At 41.1% G+C, this 18,551-nt stretch overlaps 1 protein-coding gene across 1 annotated transcript in view; it reads left to right on the top strand.

The window, feature by feature from the left end:
- Positions 1–18,551, top strand: part of slain1a (SLAIN motif family, member 1a) — a 127,262-nt gene that overhangs the window by 3,187 nt on the left and 105,524 nt on the right. The window contains exon 2 of the mRNA XM_043692680.1: positions 1,741–2,156. Coding sequence (XP_043548615.1) covers positions 1,741–2,156 — 416 coding nt within the window. The remainder of the gene's footprint in view (positions 1–1,740; positions 2,157–18,551) is intronic.

Here is an 18,551-nt window from a genome sequence, read left to right on the forward strand (position 1 = left end):
CCTTTATTCCTGATGAGGGGCTTTTGCCCGAGACGTCGATTTCGAAGCTCCTCGGATGCTGCCTGAATTACTGTGCTCTTCCAGCACCACTGATCCAGAATCTGGTTTCCAGCATCTGCAGTCATTGTTTTTTCCCCTTTACTGGTTAGTGTGTTGAGCATAAGTGTTGGGAGGTCATGTTATGCTAGTTCATACATTGGACATTGGTTAGGCCACTTTTGGAATAACGCATGCAGTTCTGGTTTTCCTGCTAAAAGAAAGATGCTGTGAAACTTTCAAGAATTTAGAAAAGATTTATGAGCAGGGTTGGAGGTTTGAGCTATATGGAGAGGCTGAATAGGCTAGGACTATTTTCCCTGGAGCACTGGAAGCTGGGGTGGGGTGGGGTGGTGGTGGGAGCTCCAGAGGCTTATAAAATTATAAGGGGCATTGATAGGGTGAACACCCAAGTCTTTTTCCCAGGATAGGGGAGTCCAAAACTGGGTATAGGTTTAAGCTGAGAGGTTGAAACTTTATTGCTGGAACAGCACAGCAGGTCAGGCAGCATCCAGGGAACAGGAGATTCGACGTTTCGGGCACAGGCCCTTCTTCAGGAATGAGAAGCTGAGAGGGGAAAAATTTAAAACGGAGCTAAAGGGCAATTTTCTCATTAAGAGGGTGGTGCATGTTCAGAATGAATTGTCATAGGAGGTGCTGGGAGGCTGGTACAATAACATTTAAGAGGCATCTGGATGGGTATATGGATGTGGGCCAAATACTGGCAAGTGGTAATAGATCAGTTTGGAATATCTGGTTGGCATGGATAAATTGGACTGAAGGGTTTGTTTATGCACTGTACAACTCTATCACTCTGTGAACTTGACTCTTTCTGATTCATGGACAAAGCCACCCTGATCCATCTGTAGAGCAGCATTCTGCAGTTTTTCTCCCTGCAAATATTCTACACTTCCTGCCACACAGCCTTACAGCTTTGCACATTAAACTTCACCTACTAAACTGTGGCCCATTCACTCAGCTGGTGATATTTTACCTGTATCCCGAGATGCACCATCATGTTCTGTGCTGAGTATATTTCATCCGTACAACTTCACACCCAATTCACGCTGCTCAACACACATCAACAGTGACAAGAACAGAAAATGATGGACAAGCTCAGTAGGTCTGGCAGCACCTATGGACAGCCCTGATGAAGGGCTTTTACCCGAAACGTCGACTTTCCTGCTCCTCGGATGCTGCCTGACCTGCTGTGCTTTTCCAGCCCCACTCTAATCTAGACTCTAGTTTCCAGTATCTGCAGTCCTCACTTTTGCCTATGGAGAGAAAGCAGAGTTAATATTTCGGGTCCAGGGAACCTTCTTCAGAACAGGGAGCCTCACAACGGGACGTGTATACAGTTGAAGCACACACAGTTTTGCAACAATAAAAACTGCAACACATTATACCATGCATGAGATAGAAAAAAAACAGAATTTAAAAAACGCTGCGGCAATAATCCGGGGGCGGGGTACGGGGAGCTAGAAAGTGATTTCTTAGCGATTCAGGCGACATTACTCCTTTGATGTGGGCGGCGCTTTTGTGAGATAGCAACACCTCCCCAACCCCCAACGGAGAGAAAAAAAAACCTTGCAATAAGAGCGTTTGCAGATTGAGAGGAGGGGGGGAACGTGTCGCCTGACGGCATTTAAAAAAAAGGCAGACACACACACAGACGGACAGAACAGTGCTGCTGGTGTGTGAGAGAGACTTGGCAGAGATTGTAGGGCTACAGCGGGGGATGTCAGCTCCAAGGTGAGCGCCGAGCTGGAGGTGAAGAAGCTGCAGGAGCTGGTCAGGAAACTCGAGTGGCAGAACGAGCAGCTCAAGAGCAGAGCGAGTGCCGCCGCCTCTACCTCCTCCTCCTCCTCCTCTCCTCCTGCTCTCCTCTACCCTCCCGGCAGCCCGGTTTACTGCCCCGCATCTCCCCCGGGCTCGGCTGCTTACCCTGGCGGTACCGGCAGCAGTAGCTACCTCCCCCCCGCTCACTGCCGACCGCCTTCCGGCACCAGCGAAGCTGCTCCCTGGGCACTGAGCACCAGCGGCTCGGCCAGGCTGCTCCTGGACGAGGTGGACACCCTGGACCTGGACAACGGCCGCTGCAGCGGAGACGAGGATAACTGGTATCGTTATATTTGTCTCCATTTTTACTGCCTTTGTCCCCTCATGCAAAATATCCCATTTGTATTACACGCTGGTGGGCGAGCTCAGTGTCTTTTTCTCTTCATTTCATCTTCTCCCATCCTCTTCTTCTTCCCCCAACCTCTTTCTTGTCATGTCTCCCAATTTATTCACCATCTCATCCTCTTTTTTTTTCCCTCACCCACCCTCCCTAATCACCCCTCCTCACCATCCATTCTCTCCCACCAGTATTTGACAAGAAGTTGCCATGTCTACTTTGTTGAATTGCCCAAGACTTCCTCGTATGTTTATGTCACCAGTCCACACTGTACACATCTCTTGTCTCTCCCCACTTGCCGGTTATGATTTGTAAGCATCTGCCAATTGACATAAGACCCTGTTAATAACAAAGCAATATCATCCTGTCGTGGGTTTAGGTTGGCTGGGCTGAGTGTATTTTGCTGGTCTTTTAATGTCGTGTCGCTTCATTGTTAATCGAAAGAGATCAGTTACCATAGTGAAAATCAAATTTGTTATTTATGAGTTGAGCTTTTTCATTAAAAATTTAAACATAACCTAAAATTATTGTGTGTGGGAAGTGGTTTGCTGTTCATCGTATTTGGAAGTGGAATTTTAACAGTTCCTGTGATTTACAAGTCTATTGGGACAGATTTTAATGTGGAATAGAGAATACTAACAACAGTGGAAAGTAGAAATCCTTTGATAAACTCCAGGTCCTCCATTCCAGTGCTCAAAAATAACTGATGTTGCACTCTTATCTGGAATGTACTAAACCATTTGTGTGTTTTCCACTATTTTGCTTTGTTGACACTTGTATTTTTTTGACCTGCTTTTTTTTTACCCCAAAGACACAATAGTGGCCGCATGCATTGCTCCAGTGTCATTAAACAGTCACATAAAAGCATTGTGATAAGTACCCTGCGGTGCCACCAATATAATGAGCATGCAAAGTTATTTAAATATTATGAGCAGAATCTCTCAGTTGCCTGAAAGACATTGGTTAGATTGAGATTTATGACAAAATTGCATGAGAAGTCTGCTGAGGCCCATCTTGACCTTGGGAGCAAGTCATTGTATCTGTTGAGTGGAGAAGGTAGTTTCTCCAAAGGCAGTGGCAAGTTGCAAATTAAGGCAGTTTTTAGCTTGCAAAACACCTTATTTACAGTTTCAATAATATTTTGTTTTACCTTACAAATTACCATGAACAGGCCAGATGTTGAGAATTCTCAAAATGGAAGTCAGAATGAGTACCTAGCAACTGCAGCTTGGTGTCTGCTACAAAGAGCCTTCCAGCTCAGCGAACAAACTTAACATCCAGAACCTCAACCTGAGCTACAAGTCTTCACAAAACTTGCCAGGACCTCCATGTTGGACACTGAGCACCAGAAACACACTGCACACTGCATGGGCACTGGCCACATGTGCCCACATCTATGGACATTGATAGCCAACATGTTCAACCTCTAAGATCCTTAATTAGATTTTTGATCCAAAGTTGCTTCTGCATCTTAGGCTGCATTAGCGACTATTATTGTAATGCTGTGCTCAGGGACACATACCTAGCTGGAGACCTGGACTGGGCTGCATTTCTAGCTTGTTTACTTGCTGTCATATTGCTCCTTGACCCTGCGCACACCTGGATGCTCATAACATTCCTGCCTTGCCTTAGTATCCTTTATCCCCACCCCCATCCCCCAGCGAGAGATACCAGGTTCATAGTAATGTGGAGAAAGTAAGGACTACTAATGCTGGAGATTAGAGTCGAAGAGTGTGGTGCTGGAAAAGCATAGCTGGTCAGGCAGCATCCGAGGAGCAGGAGAATCGATGTTTCAGGCATAAGCCTTTCTTGATTCCTGATGATGGGCTTACGCCTAATACGTTGATTCTCCTGCTGCTCAGATACTGCCAGACCGGCTGTGCTTTTCCAGCACCACACTCTTTGACTCACAGTAATGTGGTATTGCCTTGCCATTTAGCAAGCCTTCATCAAGGCAAGCACGATTGCCGAGGAATTGCCAACACAGTAAGTCAAGCCTTTGATGCCAGTCCAGGGTCTTGCATGTGGTCAGTTAGCAGCTCAGGTCAGTCACAGTCAAGAACCCCTTCACATAAGAGATGAGGAACCATACAGCACAGAAACAGATCCTTTGGTCCAACCAGTCCATGCTGACCATAATCCCAAATTAAATTAGTCCCACCTGTCTATGTTTGGCCCATATCCCTCCAAACATTTCTTATTCGTGTACTTATCTAAATGTTGCTATTGTACCTATTTGCCACTCTCTGTTTGACAAAAAAATTGCCCCATGTCTCTTTTAAGATGTCTCCTCTAATCTTAAAAAAAAGTCTCCTTGTCTAGACGTCCCCCTACCTGGGAAAAGACACCTGTTATTCACCTTATCTATACCCGTCGTTATTTTATAAACCTCTCAAAGGTAATCACCCCATCTCCTACATACCAACGAAATAAGTCCCAAGCTCTCCTGATACCTCAAACCCTCTATTCCCAGCAACATCCTGGTTAATCTGTTCTGAACTCCCTCCAGCTTAATAATACCTTTCCTGTAACAGGGAACCAGAACTGTACGCAATATTCTACATGAGACTTCACCAATGTCCTATGTGATGTCAATATAATGTCCCAACTCCTACATTGAAAGGAGCAATGAAAGCAAGCATGCTAAAAAGCCTTCTTAACTACTCTATCTATGTTCAAAGTTCAAAGAATTATGTACCTGAACCCCTAGGTCTCTCTGTTTGACAACATTGCCCAAGACCGTACTTTTAATTGTATAAGTCTTGTCTTTGTTTGTTTTACCAAAATGCAATACCTGTCATTTATACAAATTAAACTCCATATGCCACTCTTCAGCAGGTGGGCAGTGCACCATCCAGCTTGACTTTCTTTCTTTTTTTTTATATCGTGGGCTGTTTTCTTCCTGGAATGAGAGATATAGGCAGATGTAAAGGGAGATGAAAGTGGATGGTCCAGCTGTTATTTTTGGTGCAGGGATGGACACATCCTGAGTGAGTAGGCAGCACAGAGGACATGCAAGGTGTAGAGTGTTGGGGTGGGTGACAGTGAAATGAGGGAAGATGGTGAATAATGAGTAGTAGAGCTGGTGCCTTGGTGGGAGGAGGATGCAGTAGCAGAGATAGTGACATTTATGCTGGGGGAGTGGAGAAGGTTATTGACTTTCTTCTTACATTGCTGGGTGTTCGTCCAAATGGCTGAAACTGTACTGACCTGGGTGGCAACCTAACAGCAGGCTGGCATTGTGATCTCCTCTGCTATCCTGGGGGAAGAGGACTTCCTGCCTGTGTACCACTCTAACCAGCAGAACTTCCAGATTGCTGCCTGCAAAATTTCCATTGTCTGCCATGTCCAGGGAAAATGTCAGGAAGCATGCAGAGCAGCTTTACACCAACATTGCTTGTCTGGTTGGCAATGGTCTTTTAAAGATAGTGCCAGCATGAGGGATACCAGTAAATTCTGGATTGTTTTGGGAATGATGGGTGGTGAGATACTGTTAGAATCAGATGAGAGGGATCCTGTAGGGGTGGGGTAGGTAGTTGATGCAGTTAGTTTGGTAACGTATCGTGAGAAAGCTCATTAGGCTTCGTGATGTGAAACCCTCTAATAAACCCTTAGCCCTTGGCAAATGGCCCTTAGCCTCAAAAATGTAAGATTTTAAACCAAAGTTCAATGAAGTAGCAGAACACCAGTTGGATTATGATATTATTGGCTTCTCATTTATATTCTTGGTGTCACAAAAACATTCTGCATTCCACCATGCCTGTTGATTGTGAAACATGTTAATGATCCTTAAAATGTTGCTTTTCAATTTCCACTGGATTTTCAGCCTTGCATGCTATAAGGTACATTTTGAAGATTGCTGTATGGAAATAGGCTGGGAATATAGTTATACTGTGGGTACTGGAACCTTGTTTTAAGCCAAGTGTAGTCATCAGACTCCAGCTGTCTTGCTGACTGCACTTCCCACACTGTCTGGGGGAAATAAGTCTCATTCGTTAACAGTTAAATGATGTTAACATTTAATTTAGTCAAATTGCTAATGGGGTAACGTGCTTAAAAATACAGGTGACAAGGGACAATAGACACGCAACTAAAATCAGTTTTTTAATTTTTTCTTTTTCTGGACCAGAAGGTGCTGTCATGCTCCTCTGTGTGCCATAAAGAAACTATGGACCTTTTCCATCTCACTCCTCCAAATCTCAGATGATTTTCCTCCTTTCCTATGATTTCGTTGTGTCGCCAACTGTTCCTTGGGTCCTCCTCTTGCCTAATTTTAGCGGCTTCCTGCTGCTTTCTTTGGACTGGTCATTAGAATGCGCTGGCCTGCTCTTTAACATCTCCTGGATGAGCTGGCTGCCCATTTTTTCCACTGTCCCTGGCCAAGTGATGAACCTGACTTCAACACTTGACACTGCAGTATTGTCTCAGTAGTTGCCTCTAAATTAGGTAATGCATTCAGCTGCTGGTTTGGATGATTCCACCCATTATTGCTCAGATCAGAAGGTGCAAGTGTAACCACTGAGCCAGGCTGACAGGAAATAGCTCCAAAGTTAGTATTTTCACAGCTGAATGTATTCCTGATGTAAATGCTCAGAAACTTTTGCAGACAACTATATATCACAACAATGGTTGTTCCTGAAAATGATTCCAAACAGATCATAAAATTGGATCATGTGCTAAATTTGATTTAATGGGTCTTTGCAATTTTCCCTGTGTTGTGCCTGTTGATCGGCTGCTATCCATCATGTCTCTTACATCCTTTACGAAAGTACTGGTTGTATTACATTTCCAGAAGCTCAGTTGAAAATCATGAACAAACAGTGTCTGAATTGAAATACTACTGAAGACAACCAAACACAATACAGTTTAAAAGGCAGGAGTATCTTACTCTCAGAATAAAAGTCCTTTGTAAAAAAGGTTCCTGGTTGGAGTGAATGAAATGAATTTCAATCAAATTAATGTTGTATTCTTTCATTGTGTCTCAATGACCTGTTTGAACAAAATGATATAGTTTAAAAACAGCTACCTGTAATTCTAAATTCAGAAATGTCCGGTCACATCTGCTTTCCCATAAGAAGTGAAAATTGTCGTTTAATTTAATTAGTTGAGGATCGTTTTAACAAATGAAAATTGCTCTTTTTAACAAGTGAAAATTTCTCTTTTTGATTATTCTTTTAATAAATCATGAACCTGGTGAATGTATGGTGAAAAATTGTAGGTTTTGCAGCTTGGATGCTATCTGTTGTCATGTTCCAGTTTGGTGACCTCAGGTTTCCAGGATCATATAACTCACAATACGATGCAAGTTAACAGTTTAATTGAGTTGTTATGAGGATGCTTGGGATGTTGATTTTGGAAAATTCAAAATGGAGGTGTTGCATTTCTAAGGTTTTGCCTGACATATTTTTGTGCCTTTTGGAGTGAATCTCTTTTTGTCATTTAATAAAGCTTACTCATTTCAGGCAATTACCTCCTTTAATTTAAATGTAGAAGTCAGAAAAGCGGGTTGGAGGGGCGGGTGGCAATCCTGTGACCTAACTTGGAAGCCATTTGCCATTTTTAGGTCAGAACCTGGCCTGCACTGGGGAACCTAAATATAATTTGGGTCCTTTGGCCATTGGCACCCGTGTCCTCTGCAACCATGACCTCCCTCTATCTGGTCAACTGCACTGGGATGCCGATGCTCACTTGTTTGATTTTCAAATGTAAGTTGCAAAATCCTAAATTGATCAATAAACAAACAGTTCACAGCATCCGCAACAAATCTGTACGAGTAAATACTTTTTTAATTTCACTACGGCAATTTTGGAGAAACAACGACATATACTGAACAGCTTATACCTATTTCAGGCTTAATCTGAAAGAATCGTAGCAATTCAGCTGTCTGAAACCAAAAGCAGATTTTTCAAATCTTTTTAAGAGAGTCAGAAAGATACTTTAGTAGGTAGGAAACCAAAATAACAAAATTTACTAAATGATCCTCAACTAATTAAATTAAAAACAAGATTTCACTTTGTAGCTTTTTACAATAAATTGAATCATAGCACAAATTACACATTAAGTTAATAGATAAATAATACATCAAATAAAGTAAATATCCCTTTTAAATAGTCTGTACAGCGAAGATATATCTTAGTTAGCCACATGCATTTACTTCATTCCCTGCATGAATGTTGCATTACACAGCTACACAAATCCACAATGTGCACTTCTCTCCAGAAGTAGGTTGGGTTAGGAGTGCTTTCCAACAGCAGTTTTCAACTTTGGTTTCTCAGATACAACTGCCATTAGCAAGGCACACTTCTGTGAGCCTTCTCCTTTTCTTGAGTTGCAAGTATTCAGATGGTGTAACTTTCCAGAGTTCCTGTTCAGTAACCTAACCAATAATGACACTCCAGTTTATGGTTTGGTTACACTTGGGAAAATGGCTAGCTGTTTTGCATCTGCCGCCTAGTTATAATGCTTTCAAGGTTTTAGACCTTTTTGGCCAGCTTTCATAGTACCTCCAAGATCTCCTTTTCTGCCAAACAAAAAAATAATTTCCTCCTGTGAGGGATTGCTGCTTCTCTTAAAGATTCTGTGGTCCTTCTGTCTGTTTTCTGTTTGTCTATAGTATATATTGCATACCTTCATCTTGTAGCTCTTCAACTTGTGGTTCTCCTTTGTGTGCACCAGCCACATGTCATCTGGTCCGAACTGCTTTCCTGTTGGGGCTTCATCCAGGACAAGTTTCACCAAGACTCCACAATATTTGTTGTTAACAAAGAAAATGTCTTTGAAATTGAAGTAAGCTCCTTGAAATCTTTGTCAGACAATCTTGAAAGAATTACAGATTTAATGGCTATTTTCTTGCCACGTCTGAGACCAAGGCTATCTCAATATTTAAAAATCTGCAACTTATAATGTACTCCTAGGATGCCAGGATGGTTGGAAGACCAGCATTATTGTTGCCCCTAATTGACCACTGAGGCACAGGAGTTGTCTTGTGTTTAGTAGTTTTCATGAATTGTTTTCACCAACGTTGTCAATAACGTAGTTGCATTTAGGAGGCATTTCTGAGCCAGGGAAAGGATCTTTTCTACTAAAAGTTGAACACCCATGAGTGGTGCTAGACCTTGGCTCCAGCTCCATTTCCAGAAGCTTGCCAACCTCAACCTTGCCTTTTCGGAATAAAGTATATACTGATGTTGGAGGCAGTCCAGAACTGTATTCTGAGGGGAAGCTAAATTAGACTGAGGCTGGAGACCTGAAACACGCTAAAATGGAAGATTCTTAAGGGACTTGACAGGTAGATGTGAAGAGGTTGTTTCTCTTTGTGGGAGTGTCAAAGACCAGGGGCCTTAATGAAGACGGGGTTACTAATTTTAGACAGAAGAGGAGAGATTTCTTCTCTGAGGCTAGTGAACCTATGGAACTCTTTATCATCAAGGGCTGTTGAGACTGGGTAATTAACTATATTCATGACTGGGATGGAGAAGTTTTTTAATCAGTAAGGGAAGCAGGGAAATGGAGTTGTGGAATATTGGATGAGGCATAATTTCAAGGTTGTGATTTGGGAAAGTTGGAAGTTGATTGGCACCAACCACATTCCTGTGGCCATCCACTTCAACTCTCCCCGCCCCCTCACCTGAGGGCATAACCATTCTGGGCTTCCTTTACTGTCTACACAAGGCCACCTGCAAACTGAAGGAGGAACACCTGATTTTCTGCCTTGAGCCTACAACCACATGGCATGAACATTGAATTCACCAGTTTCCATAGCTTCCCTCCCCTACTACATTCAAGATCGGAATCTCCGACTCAGCACCGTCCTCTTGAACTGACCTACCTGTCCTTCTTTCTTCCCACCTATTCACTCCCCACTTCCCACCAACCTATCACCATCACCACCTACCTTCGCCCACCTATTGCCACCCCACCTACCTTTCCCTTAGTCCCAGCCCCTCCCCCATTTATCTCTCAGTCCCCTTCCCCCTTTTCAATCATGATGAAGGGTCCTGCCTAAAACGTCAACTCTCTTGGTACTCTGATGTTTGCCTGACCTGCTATGCTTTTTCCAGCATCACAATTTATCAACTCTGACTCTCCAGCATCTGCAGTCCTCACTTTCTACTAGTTGCTGATTGGCACAGAGCAAGCTACCAGAAACAGCAATGTGTCAACAGATTATCTGTTTCATGCAATTTTGAAAAATGATTTTTAATCATCCTCTTTGGATGTGTTAAAACAGCACTCCAGGACAAGCAGGACTAGAACCTGGACCTTCTGGTTTAGAGGTGGGGAAACTACTATAGTATCACAAGAACCTTTTTAGCAATTCTGATTCAGGGATCTGACCAGAACAGCAAATAGAACCGCCTTTCTCATGGGATACTCTGGATCGAAGACAGATCCTCTGTTTGTCTGAATTGCCACCTTTAGATAATGATCATGTTCCTTCAGTGCTCTACTGTAGTCTCAGGTTTGAGTTTTGTTCAAGTTTTTCGTTTGGGGCTTGAACCCACAACCATATGAATTTGAGATGAGAGTTCTCGCAAATGATCAATTGCTGACAAAGCAAGCCCCTGCTCCTCTCTCCAACTATTTCTGTCACTTGCAAGTATCTCAGCAATTGATGGGGATCGGCGTGGACTGATCTTTGTACCCACTGCAAAAATAGTATCAAGCTAAGTATTATTTAAATAGAGAAAAACTGCAAAAAGCTACAGAACGGAGGGATTTGGGATACCTCGCCATGACTCACAAAAAGCTAGCATCCAAATTCAATGGGTAAACATGGAAGGCAATTTGAATGTTGCTGTTTCAAAGACAATTGAGTCGAAAAACAGAGTTGCTAGGTGCTGTAAATATTTTGCAAAGTAACTCTTCAGTACATTAGTGAAAGAATCTTTGTGATAGCCTTTAATGGTTAGAAGGGGTAAAAGGAATGAAAAATAATAAAGAATGTATAAATGGGGGTATTTGGTTAGCAGGATGGAGAGAAATATCAAGTGACATTCCAGAAATGAAAGAAATCCAGTAGGGGACAATAAGTGAAAGAGGCACAGGCAGACATGAGAGTTGGAAAGAAGCAGAGGAACAGTTATAGAAGAAATGCCAACACTGGGTAGAAATTTAGATTTTTGAGGTCAGGACATGGTTTTCAAATTTCCAAATAAAATACCTATGGAGTGACTATCTGAACCACAAAGCTTTTTCTTCAACTCATTTCGGATTTTTACTTGGTACAGCATTGTGTTATTCCTGTTTGTTTTCTTCGAATTGTTCCTTTCCATGTTCCCTTTTAAACCTGCTACGCTAATTTTATAAATAACTGCACTATTCTGGTGGAGGAGGAAAAATTCAAATTTTATCAAATGGAATTTTAATTGGCTTTTGAAGCAACCTTTGTCAGAATAGCAGCAGATTTTTTTGACCAAGTTTCAAAATGAAGACCACAAGTCAGCTGTCTCCAAGAATGCAGCCTAAATCTTTTGGTGCCCAGTTAAGTCAAATTCCACAAGTCTGGTTTGAGGCACTAATCAAGCAGGAGCTGTTTTGGAGGTATCTTATTTTCAACTCCAGCTTATGTCAACCATGCAGCAAATAGTTTTATTTGCATTACTTTAAAGGTACGCAAGTATATAGACATTTATTGTATCTTATATGAAGAGCCAATTATGAAATTTTATTCAAAGAAGATTTCGGTTGTATGGGGTTCAAAATTTTTGAACTAAAATCAATTTGAGGGCTGCACTGCTGAAGTTGTCGTTTTGGTGTGATGTTCTCTCAGACGTGTGCAAAATAGCTTGCGACATTATGTGAAGCAAGTGGACAATGTGCATTTATGTAAGACCTGTCATGACCATAGAATAACCCCAAGTGCTTTTCAGCTGGTTAAGTATTTTTGAATTGAGGGCTGTATTGTAATGTAGGAGGAAGAACAAAGAAGTTCTCCTCCCAACAAATGTTGCTAGCAAACAGATTATCTGGCTATTATATCGCTCTGCTTCTGCGGTTGTGCTGTATGCAACTTGATTTAAGTGTTCCCTAGTTTATGAAGTGTGAGGTCACACACTTTGATAGGAAGAATAGAGATATGGACTATTTTCTAAATGGGGAGAAATTTGAGAAGTCTAAAGTGCAAAGAGACTCGAGAGTTGTAGTCCAGAATTCTCTCAAGGTAAACTTACAGGTTGAGTTAGTACTTAAGAAGGCATTTATTTTGAGAGGACTTGAATATAAAAGTAGGGAAGTACTTCTGAGGCTCTTTAAGGCTCTGGTAGCACCACAGTTGGAGTATTGTGTGCAGTTTTGGGCCCCATATCTCAGGAAGGATCTACTGGTCCTGGAGTATGTTGCGAGCAGGTTCATGAGAATGGTCCCAGAAGTGAAAAGCTTAACGTTTGAGGAATTTGAGTCTACACTCTATGGTATTTATAAGAATGAGGGGGGGATCAAGCTGAAACATTCAGAACACTGAATGGCCTGGACACTGTGTAGATGTTGGGAAGATGTTTCTATTGATAGGAGACCTGAGGGCACAGCCTTAGAGTGAAGGGAAGACATTTTTTAGAATGGAGATAAGGAGAAACTTCTTCAGCCAGAGAGTGGTGAACCTATGAAATCCATTGGCTCAGAAGGTTGTGGAGGCCCGGTCATTGAGTGTATTTATGACTTAAGCTCTTGAGTATCAAGGGGATCAAGAGTTATGGGAGGAAAGCGGGAGAATAGGGTTGAGAAACTTATCAGAGCTGAAAATGTGTTGCTGGAAAAGCGCAGCAGGTCAGGGGCAGCATCCAAGGAGCAGGGGAATTGACGTTTCGAGCATGAGCCCTTCTTCAGGAATTCCTGAAGAAGGGCTCATGCCCGAAACGTCGATTCCCCTGCTCCTTGGATGCTGCCTGACCTGCTGCACTTTTCCAGCAACACATTTTCAGCTCTGATCTCCAGCATCTGCAGTCCTCACTTTCTCCTGAGAAACTTATCAGCCATGATTGAATGGTAGAGCAGACCTGATGGGCTGAATGGCCTAATTTCTGCTCCTATCTCTTATGGTCTTATAACAAAGAGTATTTCATTAGCAAGTGCCTTGAGACGAATTGAGCTTGTAAAAAGTATTATATAAATGCAAGTTGTTCTAAGATTTGGTTTTGAGCATTTGCAACAAAGAAGGGCACCTAACATAACTTAGTTTATCCCATAGCTTGCAAGTTTTTGAAAAAGCTCCAGTGATGTGAGCTTGCTGAAAGGGCTCCATAGACAGATCATTTACCATTTAAAGACCACCACAGTGGTTGTTGAAAAGGACCTGAGCATTTTAAATTGTCTGGCTGTTGTATTATGTTTCATTGTCATTATGCTTCTAAGGGACTTGCTCATGATATCATAAATGTATCTTAAGAGAAGGTACATAAACGTAAACACATCGATGTGATTCAGAGTTAGCCAGGGAAATAGCCAATCTCAAAATGATCAAGTTTTCAATTTTGAAAACTTCACACACTATGGCAATCTAATACAATCGAAGCTTTTGCAACCAATTATATCATATATCCTCAAAAGACAGGACAATACATCAATAAAAGCTAAAATCAAGACAAGCTGGTGCCAACATATTACCACTATACATCCTGAAAGACGTGTCAGCCAGTGACATTCCATGTACAGCCTATTGGAGTCCATCTAACAGACTACATTTTAACAAATCTCCAGTTTCTTGCATTGGTGCAATCACATGACTCTGCCTATATACAAGCCCACCTTGATTTCCTGAACTCTTCTAACTGGTGGAAGCTAATTGTCTGACAACAAGTAGGACTATCTGGATACAGAGATCCTGGTACAGTCATAATTAATGAGATTCAAACCAAAGCCAATGTAATGGAATAGACCACGTGTGATGCGATGAAATCCATCAATGCTGTTAAAGACACCTACCTGGATGGATTTCAGGTGATTGACCAATTTGAGGGTGATGCAGCATGACACCTTAAGTAATATGAGAACCCATTCATTAATCTTCCAAGGAACTGCAGTGTATATGTTCAGGATTAATTTTGAGTGGAACCGAATGAAATAGTATAGTTCAAAAGGTCAACCATCGCAATGATTGGTGTAGTTCCATCATGTGTTTTAGAGAAAGGAATACACCATAAGAGTTTACCATATAAGGCATCTGAAACTTTCACTTAAAAGGTGTCCAATCAAAATAACAACTGTGGAAGAATTAAATCCTAAATTTTCAAGAGCAAGATTTTTTTTTCCAAGTTAGATGTGAAGCACAAATACTGGTCTGTCTATTTAGCAGAAGAATCCCAAGAGCTTATCACATTTAAGACACCATTTGGACAATATTGTTTTCAATGGTTGCCCATTTGGGTTATTAGGAACTCAAGACTTATTCTAGTTGTACATGGATAGGATTGTTGAAAATGTGTCTGCATTGCTGATGATATTGTGGTCAAGGATAAGACCAAGCATGCATGAAACCTTCACCTACTGATAATAGTAGCACAATAACAAGGATTGGTATTTAGCAGTGTCAGGTTAATGTCAACTAGATCCTTTAGTTTCATTTGGTCCAGCCAAGGGATCTATCCTGATCCAGGTAAGATCAAAGATATTAAAATCTATTGACCCCAGAAGATGATAATCTGCAATGTTGCCTTGGAATTTGCTCTTACTATATACTTGCAGTTTTGCAGACAGGTTGTATCTTCTGAGAGATTTGCTCAAGAAGGATATTCCCCAATCTGTGGCAAATATGGCCACTGCTAAATCTTCATTTATTTCAAGCAGGTTCTATCAACAAAATCTTACTGCAGTACTTTGACCCCAGGTAAGTCATACTTCTCAAAGTGGGTACAGGCATGTATACACTTTGGTTTTTTAAAAAAAAACTTTTGTCGTCTGTGTAGGCCATCTATTCCGACGTTGAATGTTTTGGTATTTGGCGTCTTGTGGCTTGACATACACTTATTTGGCATGGAATTCATAATTACAAATTGCAAATACAAGCCATTACAAATTATATTCCGCCATATTCAACAAGTGCACACATCTTACAGTATCTATTTGTTACAGTGCAAAGATATGATCTTGAAATGAAATACAAGCCAGGTACTGGGATGATTACATCTGACACATTTGAGCAGATTACCCAACCCACACGAAGACCAAGATGTTCCTTTTGATCTATGTGTTGATGTTACAGTGCAGGATGCTGAAGATGCTCTCCAGTTGGTCTGTTACAGTTTGTCCAGAACCAGTGTGGACAATTGCAATCAGCCACTGCTGAGGATGAGCAATTACAATAGCTGAAAAAGATAATTTGTCCAGGAATGGTCTGACAGTATTAAAGATGTGCCTGAGAAGATTTGTTCATTTTTGTCTCAAAGGCTAATTTGATATATCGTAACAAGCCATTTTCAACAACGTACAAGTCATGATAACAAGGAGTTTATGCCAAGATATCATGTTCATGTTTCACCACAGCCAGATAATATTGAATACATAAGATGGCTAGCACATGAATCCATGCGATATAGTCAATGATTGAATGCATGTGAGGCATGTCAAATACATCAAACCCAGCTGCGGAGGTAACCTCTACATCCACACAGTGTCCCATGTGCTGCTCAGATGAAAGTAGCAACATTGTATGAAATTTAGGTAAATTTTCATATTACTGTTGGCTTAGCAACATAAGGACCATGATCACTATTGACATGGGGAGTGCTAATCTCAGTCTGATTGGTATCCCAGAACAAAGTATGTCTGAATCATTTTAAGAAATGCCTGCTAAGTGGAAGTTGGCTCTCAACCTATCATCATCTTATTATCCATACTCAAATGGTCCAGCAGAACCTATGGTGCATCCTTAATGATCTTTGATTTAATGATATTGAGTAACAAAGCAAGATTTTTACATTCCATTTCTATATTTTATTTGTTCAGTACCAATGGATAGTATACTGCCATCCTGAGCACAACTTGTGTTGGGAAGGCAAGTGCGATAGACCTTTCCAAGCAACCAATTTGTTAGCCATTCCAAGATAAAAGTTATTCTTTTTCAAAGACAGAGGAGAATGAAAGTGGTACACGATGAACAAGCAAATAGAAAACTACCAAAACTGCACACTTTGCAGAGAACTGAGAGTTAGAAATACAAATATATGGATATCAGCAAAGGTTTCTAGAATGTGCAATCAGCCCACACATATAAATTATTTACTGATGGTGGTGCTACATTGTGAAGGGATAGAGACCAGAAATTAGCACAATGTATAAGACACTAATCATGCATGAGAAAAGTGAGGAAAAACGCTTTGTTGGCAGTGATTATACAGTGACATTGAGTCACCACAACCAGCAGCAAGATAACAAAGTTATCAAACAAGAGTAAGAGGCATCATATAGGAGAAAGTGAGGCCTGCAGATGCTAGAGATTAGAGTCGAAGAGTGTGGTGCTGGAAAAGCACAGCCGGTCAGGCAGCATCCAAAGAGCAGGAGAATCGACAGTTTGAGCATAAGCTCTCCATCCTTGGATGCTACCTGATCAGCTGTGCTTTCCAGCGCCACACTGTTGAACTAAGAGGCATCAACATATACCTCCTGTTGAAGGATGATAAATCTTCAAATATGGATGAGTTGTCAAACCTCCAGTGTTGCATTGAAGTTTGAAACTTCTGTTCTGTAAAGTCTATTTATCTGTTTTGTCATTGAAATATCAACACAGGAATATTTACAACCATGTATACATTTTTGGAGTCTTTTTTTATCTTTGGAAATAGAGATGTTGTGTTGTGTCTCATGACCAGTATGACTTTTTGAGATTGCTGTGATATAATGATAGCATGGGCATATGACTTGAGAGTATAAAAGTCTCATACTGCACCATGCCTTGGATCACTTGGTGCATGCTCCTTTGTTGTAACCTAATGGCTTAATATTAGCTCGGACACTTAACTGCCTAAGGAATGCAATATTGGTACACCGTGGTTAGTTGTAATAAATGTCTGTTGGAGTCTTCAACACCATGATGTTCATTCTTCTGTTATAGAAAATAACATAAACATTACCACATAAGGTAAAATGCCTTGTTGAAGGCGCACTCGCATTACTATCTGTTACTTGTTTTGAAACATTTTTTATATTTTAGATTTTCAGACCTCTGTAGCTTTGTCTTATTTTGTCTTATTTTTTACTTGGGTAATGGATGGAGAATAATAGAGAGTGGCTTCTCAAGTTCCCAAAATGTATCCCCAAAGATCTGGCATCTTCTGTGCCAGTGTCGATTTGTAAAATTACTCGGGTTGGACAGTCATAAAATAAAAATGGAACAATGCCGTTTGTGTGACATCTTGCTTATAAACAAATTGAACTTTTTTTTACACTGGATATAGTACAGAACATGGTATTTACTGTCTTAAATGTTGTCGGGCTAGTTTAGTATATTGTACAGTAGTTAACTGTCATGACTTCTGCAGCAAAAACTCCGTTCTTGCAAGGATAAAGGTTTTGCTTCATTGGGTACTCTGTGGTCGCTACTTTTTGCAGTGGATAGAAGTATAACATTTTCTTAATATCTAAAATGTTGAAAACCTTAAGTTGCCATAGTTTTAGTAGACCATAGGGATACTTAGTTATTAGAGAGAGATGACTGGTGGCTGTTTAACCTGAGGGTCGTCCCACCTCAGGCAAGGGGAAAAATTGAAAAAGAGTCCTGCAGAGTAACTTCAGCAGGAACAGCAATGGAATCCACACTGTTCACATTACTCTGCATTGAGAACCAGTCTTCCAACCAACTAAGCTAACCGAACCACCCCCCTCTCCCCCCGCCGCCTCCTCAAAATATCTAGTACAATACTCTACATCATTTCTGAAATCAAATCTTTTTTCTTTTAAAGTGTGCTCCTGTGGCTTGCCATTAATATGGCTGAAAATGTGACAGGTGATATAAATTGAGAATGATATTTAGTATACTCTGCCTTTGCCAGTTCAGAGTTTGAAGACATCTGTTTCTGATGTTTCATTCAGGACGTTGTGGTCATGTCACCATGAAACACTTACAGGATTGTATTGGAATTACTTGAACATCTACATTTTTGGAATGCAATCTTTTTAAATTAAGTCAAATGCTTTGGTTAGGCTGATTAATACATTGAAAAGTTCCTGCAGTTGTTCTTTATGTTTTTATTGGTTTAGCCTGGCCCAGAGGCCATGTTGGAGATTCCCAGAGAAGGTGCAAAGATGCTCTATGTTTCTGGGAAGATTTACTATGATATCCTATTGTACACAGCTGTGGGTATTCGCTGTACCCTGGCGCTGTAGTGAGGCTTGCACTGTTGAATAGTGA

This window comes from Chiloscyllium plagiosum, chromosome 6 (assembly GCF_004010195.1).
Source record: "Chiloscyllium plagiosum isolate BGI_BamShark_2017 chromosome 6, ASM401019v2, whole genome shotgun sequence".
NCBI classification, from domain to species: Eukaryota; Metazoa; Chordata; class Chondrichthyes; order Orectolobiformes; family Hemiscylliidae; genus Chiloscyllium; species Chiloscyllium plagiosum.